Raw genomic sequence first — 17,252 nt, forward strand, 5'->3', positions numbered from 1 at the left:
CGGTACCAAACTGCCTTGTGAGGGCAGGGGCCTCTGAAATGTGGGCTGGAAGCCTTTTAAATATGCAAATGACAAAATAAATTATTATTTTAACTAGTGTGCAACTGGATATTTTAATTTCGTTTTTAACTTGTTATTACATACTCCAAGCCTCCAGGGTAGGGGGCAGAAGATATATTTAAATAAATGAATACAATAGCGAGCAGACTCCAGTCTACCTCCGATGCTAATCAAAGCCAGGGTCTGTCGTACAATCCTAAGATGTAGGCCATGTGGTTAAATATATATATATAAGAAGAGGCGACCATTTTGCAGTCAATTCCTGAAACCGGTTTAGAAGGGACGGCGGCTTCTGAACAAACTGCCAAAACCAGCTTGCCGCCGCTCTTCCATATCATATCATACACGCACACCTATGAACCGCGCTAAGGCTCCTGCGCATGCTCAGGGTCTTCCCGGTCAAGGGTGACGAACCTATTTCTTCCCGAACTTGCCAGAAATAAAGATGGCGCTTGCTACAGCCGTAGCCTTGCGGGAAGAATAGGAGCTGAGGCTGATGCCCCCATTAAATAGGGCCGGTTAAGGAAGTCCCGCCCCCCATACAAACCTATACCGTATATTATTTTCTCGGGTGGGTGACCTCCGCGTGCCCCAAGGCGGAAGGTGGAACTTCCTGTTCCGATCCGGGCGAGGACACTAGTGTGGGCTGGGAAACAACCAGGTGGTCGGCTTCGTTGAGCGCGTTGTCCGGAGAGGCTGCGCCTCATCGCTGTGTAGGGACTTGTGGGCGGGAGGCCGCGCGCGCAGTGGGACGGGGTGAAAACGGAGGCCGGAGCTGAGGGAGAAGAAGCGGCAAGCAGCAGCAGCAGCAGCAGGAGGCGACGACGACGACCGCCCGCTCGCCTTGCCGGAAACCAAAACGGAGGGGCCATTGGCTGGGGGATGGAAGCGGAGAAAATGGATGAGAATGAATGGCGATACCACGGGGAAGGCAACAAGAGCCTCGTCGTCTCCCACAGACAGGTAAAAAAGAAGAAAGGCGCCGGCCGCCTCTTGCCTCGCGCGCGCCTGAGGTTAGCTGCCAACCGCTCTCCTGAGTCTCGTGCTTAACGGTTCGGGCTTTTTTCTTCCTTTTTTGAAAAACAAAAAAACAACCCCAGCCCCCCCACCCCCGCCTTCCACCCTTAACGGAAATTTTGGCCGGTCAGTTAGAGGGGGGCGGGAAAGGAGGGAACTGAAGGCCCGTCAGTTCCTCCCGCTTCACCTCTTCAGGGCTCCCTCCGCTGCTCCCCGCTTCCCTTGCCTCGGAAGAGGTGCCCGGGGGAGGCGGGGAGGGGAGGGAGGACACCCGCCGGGGAAAGCTCGCCTTTCTCCTTCATCAGCGGGTGAGCGAAGTGGTCCAACAGCCTCTCCTCCTCCTCCTCCTCCTCTCGCTCCCCTCAGAAGCATAACGGTAAAATCAGACGCTCCTTATTTCTCTCTCCGTGACACTTTTTTGGGGGAGACTGGGGGACATAAAACATTTTTATACCGCCGTTTTCGTTAAGCTAACAGACTTTGAAAGAAGTTGGTATCTTAAAGTATAACAACAAAAAACTGTGTCGAGACAACGAACTCTAATCGCAGTTGATCAGCAAATCAGATCTTCGGTTTTTTTGTGGGGAGGGGAGTAAGTTTTGGAAACTCCCCTCATGTATAGGGAAACTCACTGTGTACATGAAAGATATATAGCTAAAGGCTCCATCCCTGCCAAAATGGGTGCCATCCCTGATTTGTGTGCCGGAGAAGCATTGTTTTATTGGATGCCCATGGTCCTTAATCACACTGTGCCTTAATGTGTGTTGCGTTGTGATAATTCAAGCTGAGTGACTTTCTTTTTCAGTGCTGGAAAGGGCTTGGGGGAGGAGAAAGAGCAAGTTATCTTAAAGCTGACTGGAAAGGGCCTGAGTCATGGTTGTGGAACAAATCTTACACCTCTGACAAAATAAGTGGGGGAAATGGCTATGATGTCCTGGGAGGAAGGCTATTCACTGCACCATGGCAGGAGGAAAAATTCCAAAATGGTGCAAGTCACTATTTAAAAGTGCTGGTGTGTTTAACACAAATGTCTTCTTTCTTCACACATCAAATGTAGTACATTTTATGAAATGGCAGACTTGTTTTCTAGGAAGGTGTAATCTAATGAAAGCTCTGTGCTTATTGAGATTTTTTTCGTTGTGTTTCATCTATTGATTCCCTCCTCCTCCAGTGACAGCTAATGCAGTATAGACCAGGAGACTCATATTAGAACCCGTGCTCAACCACAAAGCTTGCTCTCAGCTTAACTTAACCTCACAAGGTGGTTATGAGGATAATATGTGAAGGTGGTATGTGCTTCTTGGAGTGGGACAAACATGTACATGTGATTATTAATATTATAGCATTATGGTACCTTTTTTGGGACCAACCAAGAATGTCACAAAAACATGACAGGGTTTCAAATTCTCCAGAACCTTTCCTCCAGCAAAATTTTGCACAAAGCAGGGGAAAGGGTGATGAGGAAGAGGAAGCAACTTGAAAGAAATTAGGCTGATACAGCCATGAGGTTAGTTTATAGACTTGGTTTCAATATTAATATTGCAGGATGAAAATGTCCCTCACATGTGCTGCTGTGATATATATACTTAGGGTTCTGGGAAAAAAGAAGCAATGGCTGCTTTCCATCTCTGAGAAATTGAAGTCTGGCTTGTAACTTCAGGTTGATAAATAAGAATCTAAGCATCCTTTGTCTCCCATTATTTGGCACAACCATAACCATCTGTTTTAGTGCTCCTAAAAGAAAGTTGAGTGATGCTGTTGCTGACTTGATACTGAATATATATGGTGTGTACTGGGTTTTAGGGGAGGGGTAGTACCTCTCCTCATCATGCTTCTTTTGGAGTAGTTTGTTCACCTTTGGTCCCCACCCTGCACTCAGCTCTCACCAGTGACTCCTAGACGCTGCCAGCTAAGCATGCAACAGCAGCCATACCTGAGGTAACGGCTTTGACTAGTTGGCTAAACCAGGTGAGGGTAGCTAATGGATCTCAAAACCTTGGTGACTTAGGAACGTCTCCTGTATGCAGACACTTTCCAGCAGATTGAGTGGATGAAACCAATAGCGGGCCCAATGGCCAAGAAGGTGGTTTCTGTATGTTCTGTAGAGGGAAGTGAGGGACAGATGGGGCTCATCAACATGGGAAGGTATCCCATCTAGGAGAAGGAAAACTGATCCTAAATTTCCTCTGCCTTGAGGGATATCATCTGGAGAAGAAATCTGGAGTGGAGTCCTTAAGGCGCTTAGATTGTGCCTTGTACACCTTCTGGCAACTCCTGCAGCCAAGCTGGTGTCAAACATATTGCTCTGCTTTCCTTTGGACCACATCATTATGCCGAGAGGGTATTGTTGTCTGGGCAGCCCAGGATTTCCATATACACTGTCCAGGCTTGTACCCCAAGGTCATGCTGGTGCTGCTACAGCAGCGTTTTGACTTCACCCCCAGAGGTGTACCCCATTGTCTCTTGAAACAGACAGATGCCAACAACTGAATATATTTACCTGCCTTTTAATGAATTAGAAATGTGACTTGTGCAAGTAATTAATCCCTGAAACATGGGTCCAGTGCAAATGTAACTCTGCCCAGTTGCCTAATTCCTCCCTCATCTCTTTATCTTTCAAAGCTAATTGTGGTTAGCATTACAACTAAAGTGGCATTTTCAATTTTAATTATTGTCAACAAATCAGTTAATTTTTTTGAAATCATGGTTGCAAACTGTGGTTTGGGTTTACTGTGGTTAGCATTAGCTTTATTGTAAATGAAATGCTCATCTTAGTTTGCTCAAAAAACAAAGAAGGGGAAATACCTTCGTGAGAGGAGATAAATTCATGTGCCTGCATCAGGGATGGGGAACCTTTGGTCCATGGGCCTAATTTGGCTTGCCAAGCCTGCCCACTTGGTCCATGAGGCAGTTTTGGCCAAGCCATGTTTGCCCTATGCCTGGCATGTTTGATATCAGATGTGGGGCTTGGACAAAAGGGGCTGATGTCTGCAAAGCCCTTTGTGCGGTGCCTCTGAGTAACTATTTTAGTTATTTTTTTGCTCCTCCATTGGCAGGGGTAGAAAAAAGGAAACAGGTGTGTGAAGAATTGTATATTTGCACAGTATTCCGTGAAATATTCTGTCCCTTGTTGATCCTGTTCTTCTTCTCTTTGTAACAGAGCTTGAACATGCACACGGAAAAGGTCTGAGCAGGTTCTGCTGCTTTTTCCTTTTGTGCACAAAGTTTATTGATCTGCCCAGTGCTGTTCTCACCCAAGTCTCGGTGTATATAATATGCTGAGCTAGTTTTGGTGCAGTGCTTGATGTTCAGCATAGTTGCATCTCTCTGTTCCCAGCATTTGGATAAGCTGAAGAAACTAGTTACTAGGATATGAGGCTTGTATCTTTTTCTGTGGTGCCAAGATACTTGCATGTGATACCTAAATACAGTTGGATTTTCAGTTAACCAAAGTAATAGCAACAGGGCTGAAAATATACTAGTTTGTGGTAGCTTAGCATAACCAAATGCATGTTCACGCATAATGGTGCATATGTGTGTTCTTGTCAATTTCAGCATCAGTTGAACAGCAGTGTGTACTAAAATCTGACATACAACAGGACATTTGGAGTAGTAAGGCATTCAGTGATTATTGTGTTTAGAAATAATGCTAAGCCATGAAGTTCAGTTTGTGCAACTCTGCTGTGCAGACAACTTTTCGGTGTTGAAGCTAGAACTTGGGGCTTGTTATCAGCTTCCTGAACATGTTTTGTTTAGGAGAAATAAAGTGTGAATGCTGTATTTACAGCCTATCACAGAAAGTACTTAGGCACTTCCCTTAAGCGACTGGTTACATAAATATTGTGGGAACTGTGGGATGCTTGCTGGAACATGCATAAGACTGCATGTAAGGACTTATAGCACAGCTACTTCCACAATATGGTTAATATAATCACAATAAACAGTTGGTATTTATTTTTGACTAGTGAAGTCATGATAAAACTGAAGTAGCTCAGTTCCCTTGTGTTGACCAACAAATATTTTCCCCTGACCAACAAATATTTCCTCCCGCACCTTAATTGCCTGACAGAATAATGGGACTTGCAAAAGCATTTTTGTATTCCATTTTGGAAAATGATGTTTTTGAACTGGGGCTGGGGTTTCAGTATTAGAGGAGCTGCACAGTTTTCTTAATCCAGTTATATTCACATGTTTCCAATACATTGTTAGACACAGAATTCAATTGTTAAATCTGTCTTTTTCAAAAGCAGGTCACACTAAATCTCAGAAAGAAATCTTCCTTTCACTGTTGAAAATAAATGTTCACTTAATTTATAGTATTGTGACTATATGGTAGCTACAGCTTTCTGACAAACTCCTATTTACTTCAATAATTTGAAAAATCCTTTTTAGTAAGATGAACCTATGGAAAATGTGAGGCACGTGCTAGTAAGCTTACAATAATAGAAATATTCAGGCAACCATTTTACTTCCATGTAAGCAAATATGCAAGGGAAAGTTTCGGTGTTCTGCCAAGCCCTGCCCCCCTCCGTACATCACTTTCAACCTGTTTACAGCCTTGGTTGTGGAGGGCTGTAATCATGTTGAAAGTTATACAGATTTTTGACTTGATCAGTGTCATTGTAACCACATATAATGTAGAAGCAACTGATACTAATCTTATTAAAATCTCGAGTCTGTTGTTAACCCTATAAATTATTTTTAAGAACCAAATTCCCCTGTAGTGCTACTTAGTACTAGTCAGAGTCCATTAATTAAATGCTCATTTTTGCCTTTGTTATTTTGGAAACAAGGACAGTATAATAAACTAAGTTTCCCCAGAGACCATATGTAATGAATTAAGAAGCAACTTCACTTCTTGTTGAGAGACAATTTGATGCTGTTTGGTAAATGGGCACCAGAGCTTGAATATATAAACTATTTTAATTGCTTTTACCCAATGTCTAGGCTTGCTGATTAAATGTTCACAGAACAGGTGGTCTTGAGCATTGCCAGAATTAGTGTTCCCAAGTTAAGGACAAATTCTTCTTGTTGCTTAAAGCTAAGTTAACACTCCCTTTTATTTTAAGGGGTGCTGCAGTAGAAATGAGTATGAGAGATGTATGCTGTGAAGTCTGCTTTGAGATTTCCAAGGGAGCAACACCATGTGCCTCACTGTAATAGTTCTCCTACACACAAATAGAACATTTTGAAGAGAGGGCTTCATTACATACACAGCCACTGCTTGAAGATGTTGAGAAACACAAATTGAAGTAGTAGTCTTATTGGACAAGCATATTATCCATTTGTTTGCATCTCTACGATGCGGTGGAAAAACCCATTTCAAACTTGGTCATCAGAAGTACCAACATCATGCCCCCTCTCCCACACCACCAGAATGATTAGTCCTATAAATCTTGAAAAACCAAGCTCAGCTGATCATGTTTTGTATTGCATTCTTGGCACAATGTAAGCCTGAACAAAAGCAAGGGAACAATACACACAGCCCTGCTGGTTTGAATAAAATCTGGATTATCAGCAGTATGGTAAACATTTTAACTGTAGCTGACCACAGATGTGGCTTTTGAAAATCCTCCTATTTGGCTGTAAGAAACAGAAGAATTTACTGGAATCTAGTTCTGTTATTAGGGACGCGGGTGGCGCTGTGGGTAAAAGCCTCAGCACCTAGGGCTTGCCGATCGAAAGGTCGGCTGTTCGAATCCCTGCGGCGGGGTGCGCTCCCGCTGCTCGGTCCCAGCGCCTGCCAACCTAGCAGTTCGAAAGCACCCCCGGGTGCAAGTAGATAAATAGGGACTGCTTACTAGCGGGAAGATAAACGGCGTGTCCGTGTGTGGCTCTGGCTTGCCAGAGCAGCGATGTCACGCTGGCCACGTGACCCGGAAGTGTCTCCGGACAGTGCTGGCCCCCCGCCTCTTGAGTGAGATGGGCGCACAACCCTAGAGTCTGTCAAGACTGGCCCGTACGGGCAGGGGTACCTTTACCTTTTTAGTTCTGTTATTGAAAAGTTCATTTACTGTGTATTTTGTTCTTGTACTTTTCAGAGTAAATAAGAAAGCAAGTTAGAAAAATAATTTAAACATAAAATTTCTTGAAAAACATGGAATATCAGCAGAATGTTACTTAGTTGTACAACTTTTAGTCTTAGGGTTTTTTTTTAAAAAAACACAACTTGATTTGATTTCAAGCCTGGCAAATTCAGTGCCATGTTACTGTAAACAAAGTGAGGAAATCTTTGCTTCCTGTAGCTTTCAAGGAAGTATTGCACATACGCCAGCAAAGGACATAAGGTAAATGAGTTTGAAATAACAAAATTCACTTCTAGTGCCTATTTGTGAAATATTTCTATAAGAGCATATAGTTGGTTTCCGTAACAGCTGACAAACTGTAAGTTTATGAATAGTTGTGTTTACTGTGTCTCCTTAAGGAGAAAAGCTGTAAAATAGATGTGCATGCAACCTCTATTGCTATAAAGCATAGAGGGAAACATTATTTCTAAAATACCACTTATGGACTAAAATAAATGTATTTTGTATTAAAGTAATGATCATTATCTACATATTGAAAATAATGCCTAAAAGGTCTGAGATTTGGAGAATAATACAGGTTGCACAAATGTGTATTTTTTAAATAATGACTAGGTCTGCAGAACATGTTAAACTTCTGTATTGCCTTTTTTCAAAGTTCAATGTGTATACAAATTCATAAGATAACATGTCAACAGACAATAGAAGGATAAAAGCAGAATAAAAAACACAAAATCACCGTATATACTCGAGTATAAGCCGACCCGAATATAAGCCAAAGCAGCTAATTTTAGGACAAAAAACTGGGAAAACTTATTGACTTCAGTATAAGCCAGTTCACCACACCACAAACCTGGTGGTGATGGCAGTAGAGTAGGAAGAACCAGCGGCCCGAAAAAGCTGCCGACAGCGGAAAAGGCGGCGGAGGAGGAAGAAGCAGCCTGAAAGGGCTACTTTTGCGCTGCTCGTTCCTCCTCCGCTGCTGCCAACAGGAGCAAAGGCGGAGGACGAGGAACGAGAAGCCGCTTGTCCGTCCGTCTCTGCCTCTGCCACTTGCAAGAGCAGGCATAGGAGCCTGGTTGGGAGAGGCGCAGCACAGCGCCTCTACCAGCCGCGGCTCCTGTGCCTGCCCTCGTCCATCCTGTGCCTGCCCTTGTTTCTCTTCAGCCGCCCGCCTCACTCAAGTATTAGCCGAGGCAGGCTTTTTCAGCATAAAAAATATTTTGAAAAAGTCGGCTTATATTCGAGTATATACAGTAGTATTAACTGAAATAATAGCTGTCTGAAACACAGGCAGTTATAAAACTTTCTCTTACAACTGTTTATAGGTATTTCTTTTTTTGGTCTTCAGGCTAAATACATGTACCCCATGTACGGATTTTCATATTTTTATTGATTCTAGGATAGTTGTTTCTGTTTTCTTGCACTGAAGTCAGGGGAGATGTTGAACTTAATCAAGGCAGGCACATTCTGATTTTTGAGACAGTCTTTAACATCTGCTCATATTTGCAGAAAATAACTTCTAGGGCCTACCTGATCTCAAACCTATCACAGGGAAGATTTATCCTGGTGGCTAGGGGAAAAGGAATGGCAAACTACAGAGATTCCAGGGAAAGTGCATTCAAAAGGAAGAGAATACAGCAGGTCTTTAGGAGCAGGAGCCCTATGATTCCTGTTGCCTGGTATCCAAACTGACTTCACTCAATGGTTAAAATATCTGAGGAACAGGAGCAGCCAGATTGGCTTATTTCACAGAAATGGCTACAAATACATGCACATTTTGCTTTATAAATTTCTTTCTTGGAGTGCTAGACACTTTTTTAAAAAAAATAAAGTTTATAGTCTAGGGCCTCTGGCTAGAGCACCATTGAAGGCCTTTGTGGGTGCCAGGTTGACAGTTGCCAATCTAAATGAACTGCTGATCTGATCCAGTAAAATCAATTGATATGTTTTGTTTGTCACCTGTCAATGCATTGATAACTAAATAAAGAATGCACAGAATACTGAGCAAATGTATGCTTGCTTCCCCTAAAAGCAGGGGCACTGCTAAGTACTTAAAGGATTCAGGAACAGGCTTACAACACAAATTTGCAAATTAAGATAGTGGATGGCTGGGATCTTATGGGCACTACACTTTGCATTGAGCCTAGCTGCCATGTAAACAAAGTAAAAAACTAAAAAGGTAGAAAAGTCCAGGAATCCTGAGGTCTGCCACATACAACAGTGCCCCTGCTTAATAGATAAAGTGCTTTACTTGTGCAAATTATTTTACTGCAATGGGTTGGTACAGCTTGTTTTCCAAATTACAAATCTATATTCATTCACTCATTTTTTAACTTAAATTTCAGCGTTGTGTGGTACTACGTTTTTTGAAGTTTCCTCCAAATCGAGACAAGGTGAGACCATTATCATTTGTTATTCCCTTTTATCCTTCTTGTTTCCCACCAAAGAAATTTCAGCTACTTTTATTTAAAAAGGAGAATTAATTTTCATTCCCACTTTCTGTGAGCTCAAGGAGGCCTCAGCATTATTTTTTAAAAAAACCAACAGCAGCTTGATTAAAACATTATCTGAGATCTGAGGATTTGCAATCCTTTGATTAGCTGGGCTTTTAACCAATTAGTAGATTGAGATAGTGCCAGATCTTGATAAACGTGCTTTTGATGATCTTCAATGAAAAGCACTGTAGAATAGTGAACTATTCATATGAATTATTTCATTGTAATAAGCAAAAATGGCTCCAGTAGAAGAAACAAAGTCAATGCATATTAGTATTGCAGAAGACTTGGGATTTTAGAACACAGTTTGATAATCAGTTAAATCCCCTGTGGAGAAGTGTCTTTGCTAACCGGATTTTGAAAATCAAGTTTTGCATATGGGAGCAGTAGTAGAAAAACTTGCTGCTTATAATGGCTTGATTCTCATGTCACATTAACCCATAGTTTTAAAATATGGTTTGATATGAACATGCAGCATGCTGTTTTATGTTGTAAACCTTCCTATGATCTTTGGATGAGGGGTGGTATATAAATTTAATAAATAATAATAAATAATGCTTGAGTACACGGCTAAACAGCCGTCATTGTGCCTTTCTCCCACTTCTGCTATTGCCACTCCACAGGGACACAAGCCAGTATATGGCTTGTCGTGACAAAGGCCTGGCCGAAGGCCTGGCCCGGCTGCAGCTTGCCCCTCTTTAGCTGCAGAAGCTCAGCCACATGTCATTGATGAGCGGACCTGTAGTGAGAACACCTGGTTGCGCCCCTTCAGAATTTTGTGCCCGGAGGAATTGCCCCTATGGCTTTGCCATGCCACTGCATACAGCAAGAAGATTTAAGCAAAGTGTCACTTGCATTTAAATTCATTTCTGACTAATATGACATGGGAACCAGACCATTTTGTTTGGTAGCTTATGGTGGGTGTTGTGGACTTGGCAAATTTAAAGTACAGTGGTAGCTCAGGTTACATACGCTTCAGGTTACAGACTCCGCTAACCCAGAAATAGTACCTTGTGTTAAGAACTTTACTTCAGGATGAGAACAGAAATTGGACGGTGGTGGCGTGGCGGCAGCAGCGGGAGGCCCCATTAGTTAAAGTGGTGCTTCAGGTTAAGAACAGTTTCAGGTTAAGAGCGGACCTCCGGAACGAACTAAGTTCTTAACCCGAGGTACCACTGTAATCTTTTTCAGAGGTTGTTTCTAAGTAGATTTAACTGTTATCTAGTAATGCTGCATAATCTGTGTTTCAACAGCAATTTATAATTTGTTTTTTAGACACCAGAAGAAATCTTTCAACATCTTCAGAACATAGTATACTTTGGCAAACACATAATGAAGCAGTTTTTTGGGGAGAAGTATGTTCACCATGGGGTAACTATTATTTCTTGTTTCATTTAGTGTTTTTCCTACTGTTGTGTTTTTGTTAACATCTGTAGCCAAGCTGGTTGGTTTGGTTTTTGTATGAAGGAACATTGCATTAAATCTCCATATTTAACCTGCTTTTAGATTGCTCATATAGAACATAGAGCAGTGGACAAAATGTCTATTACGTATCTCTAGGATTAGTTGTGCTCACCTCTGCAGTATAGACTGAGCTGTAGAGTAGCAACAGGAGTGTGTGTGGGTTTCCTGCGACTCTATTGAATGTTCAATCTTAATTCTGCTACTGAAATTTTAAAATACCCCAATTCTGATAGGTTATCCTTCAGTTGAGTGAGGAATGCAGTAAACATTTACTCCTTTTTTAAAAAAAAGGTCTTAAAATGTTTATGTGAAAGGAATCTCTGAAGAAAAACATAACTTGTATACTACTTCCGTATGAAAATGTAAACTGTTCCATATGAAAGAATCCCAAAGCTCTATATTTGAAGGAAAAGAGGAACCCCCCCCCCATTAGCATGATGCTACCTTTATATCAGACTACTGTTTCTTCCAAGGAGAACTCTTCTCTGATGTGTATGTTCTTAATGTCTTTAATTTTTTTGTATTGTCTGATTCCCTGGGCTCCTTTTATGAAAAAGGGCAGGATGAATGGATAGTTACAAAACTAACCTATCAGAAAAAACTGCCCTGCTCTTACAGGGCCATTTTCTGTGCTTCAGTATCAATTGATCAAAAAATTTAAAACTGTTCTAGTTGATTGCTGCTTAGATATAAAAGAGAAAATATACAACGCCTACTTAAATATTCAGCAGTAACCGGAATATTCCTAAGAAGTGCATATTGCTTAAGATCGGAGTCTCCTTTGAGTTCAGTGGAAAGCCTAATCAGCCTTGTCTCTTCAAGGAAAGGTGATGGAGCGCTGGGGACTTTCCACTTAATTTATTCTCCTGAATTCCAGCTGGAGTGTTTAATGCTAATGATTAATGACTTAAGGGTTGTTTGCTCCTGACTGAGAAACGTAAAATGTGAAGAAATTTTTTCAGTCACTGCTGTGGCTACAGAAGTGCTTAGGAGAGGGAAAAGATGTAATCATGCTTAGCACATAGTGACAAATGGGACAAACTGTTAATGTAAATATGAGTACTTCTTACTAGGAATGTGACATAACTTGAACCCATTTTCCCCATTTGTCACAATTACGGTTTTATAAGAAGAGTTGGGCAAGATTGCCAAACAAAACTATTTTTCCTAACTATAGGAATGTCATGTAAATTTTTGTCTATTTTTCTTCCACCTTTCCACCTAAAGGATCCTCAAAGTGACTCTGTTTCAAGTCAGTGCTCTTTCACTTTGTTGCAACTGTGCAATTCGTTGTGTAAAAATAATGTTTCCTATTTTCTTTAGGAGGTTGTGCAGCTGTCTTTGGACTTTCTGAAACAGCTTTGTTTAAAGATCCAGTCAGAGAGGCCAGGTAAGGAATTAAAATAATGGCATGACTACTTGCACAAAATATGGAATGTGCCTTATCTGAAGTCTGCTTTTTTAAAAAAATACAGAATTGCAAAATGTGTCACACACGTCAGTCAGTATTGGAAATGCTTTCTTGGTTGCCTGAGAGAATTGAATTGCCTCCCAAGTGAGGAGGCAAGAGAGCCATGTGTGCACCCTCTGCAATTTTGGGGTTGGTGTGTGTGAGTTTTTACTTTTCCCATTTCCTGAAAGGCAAAAGGGGCTGTTATGTGTCATTATTTCTGGAGGCAGAGTATAGGAGTTGCTTTTTTGAACACCCTCCCTCCTTGGAGACAGAGAAATATCTTTGTACACTGCTCCAGAACGGAGCACCAGAATTCTGAAGACTACTGCTGACTGTGAGTCTCTTTCCTGGAAGGGAAGGGTGAGGAGAAAATGTCACATGCTGCCTCCAAAAGTGAGACATATTCTGGCTAGATCGATTCCTCCAGTTATTTTTTTGCAAGTATGTGAGCTCTTTGTTTTCATTTGAGTCTTTCTTATGCACCTGGGGCATAAATGAAATTTGGATGGATTCTGCCCACCTGATTCTCATATTGTCTACTAGTTTCATCTTGTCCAAGGATTTTTGTTAGGGGGCAAAACAGTTGTCCCCCCCGAATAACCCTACAAAAATGATTCCCCCCCCCCTTTGTCTGTGAAATTAATAAAGGTAGATGCTTCCCTCAATTACCTCTGTCTACAGATGCATCTAAGTTAAGCATAACCTGAATAATTCCCTGTATGCATTGCCTCTCTCCATACTTCCCATGGAATGTTTGTGGAGTTGAGTTTCTGTTTGGTAGCAGGTGTGATCATCTGTTTAACTTGCTGTTAAATTGGGCACTAGTACTTTACTAAAGGAGTGTTTCAGTTATGGTGTATGTTTGCATTTGAATCGAACTGTTTGGCAGTGAAGCTTGTGCTGGTTAATAGTTTAAGGTGGTGTTTCTGAAAAGTTAGCCAGGCCCATGCAAACATGTTACATCACCAAGATGATAAAGAATATAATCCCTCTTTCAAAATAAACTTGCCCTAAAATAAACTTGTCCTCATTAGGGATAAAAAATAGTACAATGGCCTATTGTTTTGGTAAAGCTGGCGCATTTGTATTTGGATGCAAAATGATACACAACCCGAGGCCTTGCTAAGAGGGAGAAATTTTGCTTAATATTTGAATGGTGGGTCACTTAGTCCTGGTGAAATTCCAGTTCCTGTGATTAATGGAGCCTAATTTATTTGTGCATATAATCCTGGTGGATGAATTATTCACTTCTCTTCTTAGATCTAACAATATTGTGCAGTGTTGCTGGCTCAGATAAATTCCGTTCTAGGTGTCACACCTGTTGAGTTAGCCATTTTCTGCAGCATGGTGCAGATTCTTCTGTCAGGTAAATTTACAGGCTTGCATTTCTCAAGCAGCTACTTCACAAACAGTGCATAAAATGACAGTGGTTTTTCTGTAAAGGTTTCAAAGATGTGCTGGTATTCATGCATATAGTTTCAGCAAACCAAATTCTCTAACTTTGGGAAACATTTGCAAAAGGAAAGTTAAAACTATGCATGTCGAATGTTATAAAACACTCTGGCTAGAAAATAGTTTATGCTCTATTTATAACTGCACTTGACTGAACTTTTCTCTGGCATTTATGTTGCTTTGGAGAAGGGACACAAAACAAAGTTATTGACCTCTTGTAGTAAACTTCATGGAGGCTTTTGACAGAATAATGTTGCCTGCAATTTTATTCTACCCTTCCTTCCTCCAAAGAACTCAGAGCAGCACTTGTAGCCTCAACAATTACTCTGAGGTAGGTTAAAGTTGTTTGTGCCTCATAGTCAGCAGGGACTTAATGTGGGTTTCTCATGTTGAAGCCCAGAAGCTTAGCCATGGTACCACATTGATTCTTTGGTCAGTTTAAAAGATTTGCTGAACTACCTCTGGCCTTACTGTCCTGTAGTTAATGTACAGTGGTACCTCGGGTTAAGTACTTAATTCGTTTCGGAGGTCTGTTCTTAACCTGAAGCTGTTCTTAACCTGAAGCACCACTTTAGCTAATGGGGCCTCCTGCTGCCGTGCCACTGGAGCACGATTTCTGTTCTCACCCTGAAGCAAAGTTCTTAACCTGAAGCACTATTTCTGGGATAGCGGAGTGTGTAACCTGAAGCGTATGTAACCTGAAGCATATGTAACCCGAGGTACCACTGTAGTTCTTTCTAAGTAGTACTTGCTTTTGCAGCGTCTTGTACAAAGATGTTAATAGATTATGCTTTTAGTCTAAAGATTGTATATAATTCTGGACTTCAAAGAGATCTTTCTGTGTTTATGGAAAATTATACAAAATAGTTTCCAGTTGTGCGAATAACTTAATGGCAGTCCTGTTTTATTAGTGCGTAGCTGGTAAAAATCAGAACCTCTTAGATGTTGTATGATGCAAACATTTGTAGTAAGTGTAATCACACTAGCTAAGTGCTTTGAAAATGCAGGGTTTGCTGGACCACTTAAGCAATGGAACCATGCCTCAAGATTGTTGGTCCTGCTTCACACATATGACTTCCTCTCTGGAATAAATCCACAAAATACAGTTTGTCCTTGCATTTGAAGTGTCCTGCTAGCTTACTGTGGCTGTCAAGTTGTCTGTGCACAACAGCACTGGTGCTACATCATGCTTGATGTAGCAGTTCTTTTTGCCTGAATGACTGTGGCACCTTGTGTCTCCCCACTACATGTTTATGGGGTCTGCCTTTCTTGCACTTACTTCAGGAGACATGAGTAAAGAGTGATACTTAATTTTGCTTCTGAAGAAGATGGGATTGGGAGAGAATGGCCTTTCCTAAAAGTATTTTTGATGCCTGCTAGAGGGGTGGACTATAATGAATTAAAGAGGCAGGTTGTTTGGGTGAAATGCAAAGTGTTCTTGCTCTTATATAGGTGAAAAAATGCTTGGAGATCCCTTTTACTCAAATTTTTGAATGTTTGGCTTGACTTTGCTGGTTCACAAAAGCCACATCAAAGGTGTTTTCTGCTTAAACTCCCAAACATTTGGTGTAGTTCTTCTATTGGTCGGATTTATTACACTTATAGGGGCACTTCCTTTGAAGTCCCAGAGTAGCTTACACTTGGGCTCTAAGGCAGCTTCACATCCAAGTACTGACTAGACTTTTAAGGCACACTTATGTTAAGCAGTGGAACAACATTGTGTGATTTCAGTATATTCATGAAGGTAAATGAAGCAGGAGTATCTCCTGCATGCAGGCGAAGCAGTGTAATGTGGGTTCCTGTCTGTTTTCTTTTTACTTATTGCATTTCATGATGGATACAGATGCGGAACAGACAATTTCTGGAAAAATCTTCTACAGTGTAATGTAAGACAACATTTCCTCTTAAAGGTGGCAAACTGATGGCTGTGAGTTTATTTGTATTGCCCATAACACTTCAGCACTGAACATGGATGCAAACAGTTATTTATTTTTATCCACAGAGTCTCGCTGTGATAAAGACATGGATGCTCTTAGTGGTTATGCTATGTGCCTTCCTAACCTTACTAGGCTACATGTTGTTGAACATCGACCAATACTTTGTGTAGAGATTAAGGTGAGTCTGTCAGGATTTTAAAAGCAAAAAAACCCAAAAAACCTCAACTTTGAACAGCCCCATTCGCCTGGCAGCTGGTCTGTCAAGAAAAATGTGTCTCATTTTAAATTCTTGGAGCCAAGGCCTGTTCTTGTATACTCACTTTGTGTTTAGTAATAATTAGTTGCTGAGAGTGAGCCCCTGTTTCTTTGGTGTTGCCACCCCTTCAACTCCCTGTGGAGCTATTTTGCTGGAAATTATGGGCCCCAAAGTACTGTGAATGTGAACAGTCTGAATTCTGTGTCACCATTAGAGGTACAGTGAAGAGGTGATTTGATATAATAGGTGAAACATTTTATGCCAGCCAGTTGTTTAACTTTGTATAAACATTTGAACCTGTACAATTAGAAGCTTAGAGCAAAAATAATAATAATAAATAATACAGACTGTTTTCCCTCATGCTGAGAGTTGCTCTTATCACAAAGGAGATAGGGACAGACAACAGGACTACAGAGAATGATTTTGTATTTCTATGTGATAATGAAAAAGACATGTATAAATGACCTCTTCTCATATGTTAATTTTTTGGCATTTATGCAAAGTTAAATTATTTACAAAACTGAAAACTGAACAGTTAACACATAACTCTTTCTAAAAACTACGAGTTATGCATTGGATTGGTTAAATGTTAGTTTAATTGAGATATCTTACAAGTATTGAGGGAGATACTGCTTTGGGATGTATCAGAAATCATTAAGGTAGCCCTTCTCTATATTAATCACAGAGCATGAAGAGAGATAATCCTGATGCTCACATGTATCTGGGGTGGTGTGAATATATACACGTCTACCAAAACTTATTTATGGAGAAAGGCTAGATCCAGAGAGAAAGACACTTCAAATGTCATTTTAGACCCCCTCGCCCAAATAGTGCCTTCTAAATACAAAGTGTGCTAATAATTTTAATATATTTAAATATTTATTCTTGCAGCCCAAATGTGGCTTCCTCCCTTTCTCCAGTCATGTTTCACAGGAGATAAAGCACAAAGTATGTCGTTACTGCATGCATCAACATCTAAAGGTAATGTCTTATCTACAAGATATTCCCCCCCCCCCTTTGGTTAGTAAAATGATAGAACTAACATTCCATCTTGGGTACAGTCCACCAAACAAGAACTATTGAAATTGTGCC

General features: G+C 41.0%; 1 protein-coding gene and 1 long non-coding RNA gene across 3 annotated transcripts in view; one reads left to right on the top strand and one right to left on the bottom strand.

The window, feature by feature from the left end:
- Positions 1-94: 94 nt before the first annotated feature.
- LOC310700127 lies at positions 95-11,375 on the bottom strand. Its single transcript, XR_014522444.1, has 2 exons — positions 7,059-11,375; positions 95-6,689 (listed from the first exon to the last, which is right to left on the bottom strand). It is a non-coding gene; the product is annotated as an uncharacterized lncRNA (long non-coding RNA).
- IPPK (inositol-pentakisphosphate 2-kinase) overlaps positions 102-17,252 on the top strand; it is a 33,009-nt gene continuing 15,858 nt past the window's right edge. The window contains exons 1-6 of one of the 2 annotated variants that reach the window (XM_083489001.1): positions 102-1,023; positions 9,449-9,496; positions 10,874-10,969; positions 12,386-12,452; positions 15,970-16,082; positions 17,052-17,141. In XM_083489001.1, the coding sequence (XP_083345127.1) occupies positions 943-1,023; positions 9,449-9,496; positions 10,874-10,969; positions 12,386-12,452; positions 15,970-16,082; positions 17,052-17,141 (495 nt within the window). In that variant the 5' untranslated portion in view covers positions 102-942. Of the gene's footprint in view, positions 1,024-9,448; positions 9,497-10,873; positions 10,970-12,385; positions 12,453-13,775; positions 13,882-15,969; positions 16,083-17,051; positions 17,142-17,252 lie in introns of those variants that run through there. The other variant, XM_083489002.1, reaches the window with a different exon arrangement.

The sequence above is a fragment of the Podarcis liolepis genome, assembly GCF_965112155.1.
Source record: "Podarcis liolepis genome assembly, chromosome: 2".
Classification (NCBI taxonomy): Eukaryota; Metazoa; Chordata; class Lepidosauria; order Squamata; family Lacertidae; genus Podarcis; species Podarcis liolepis.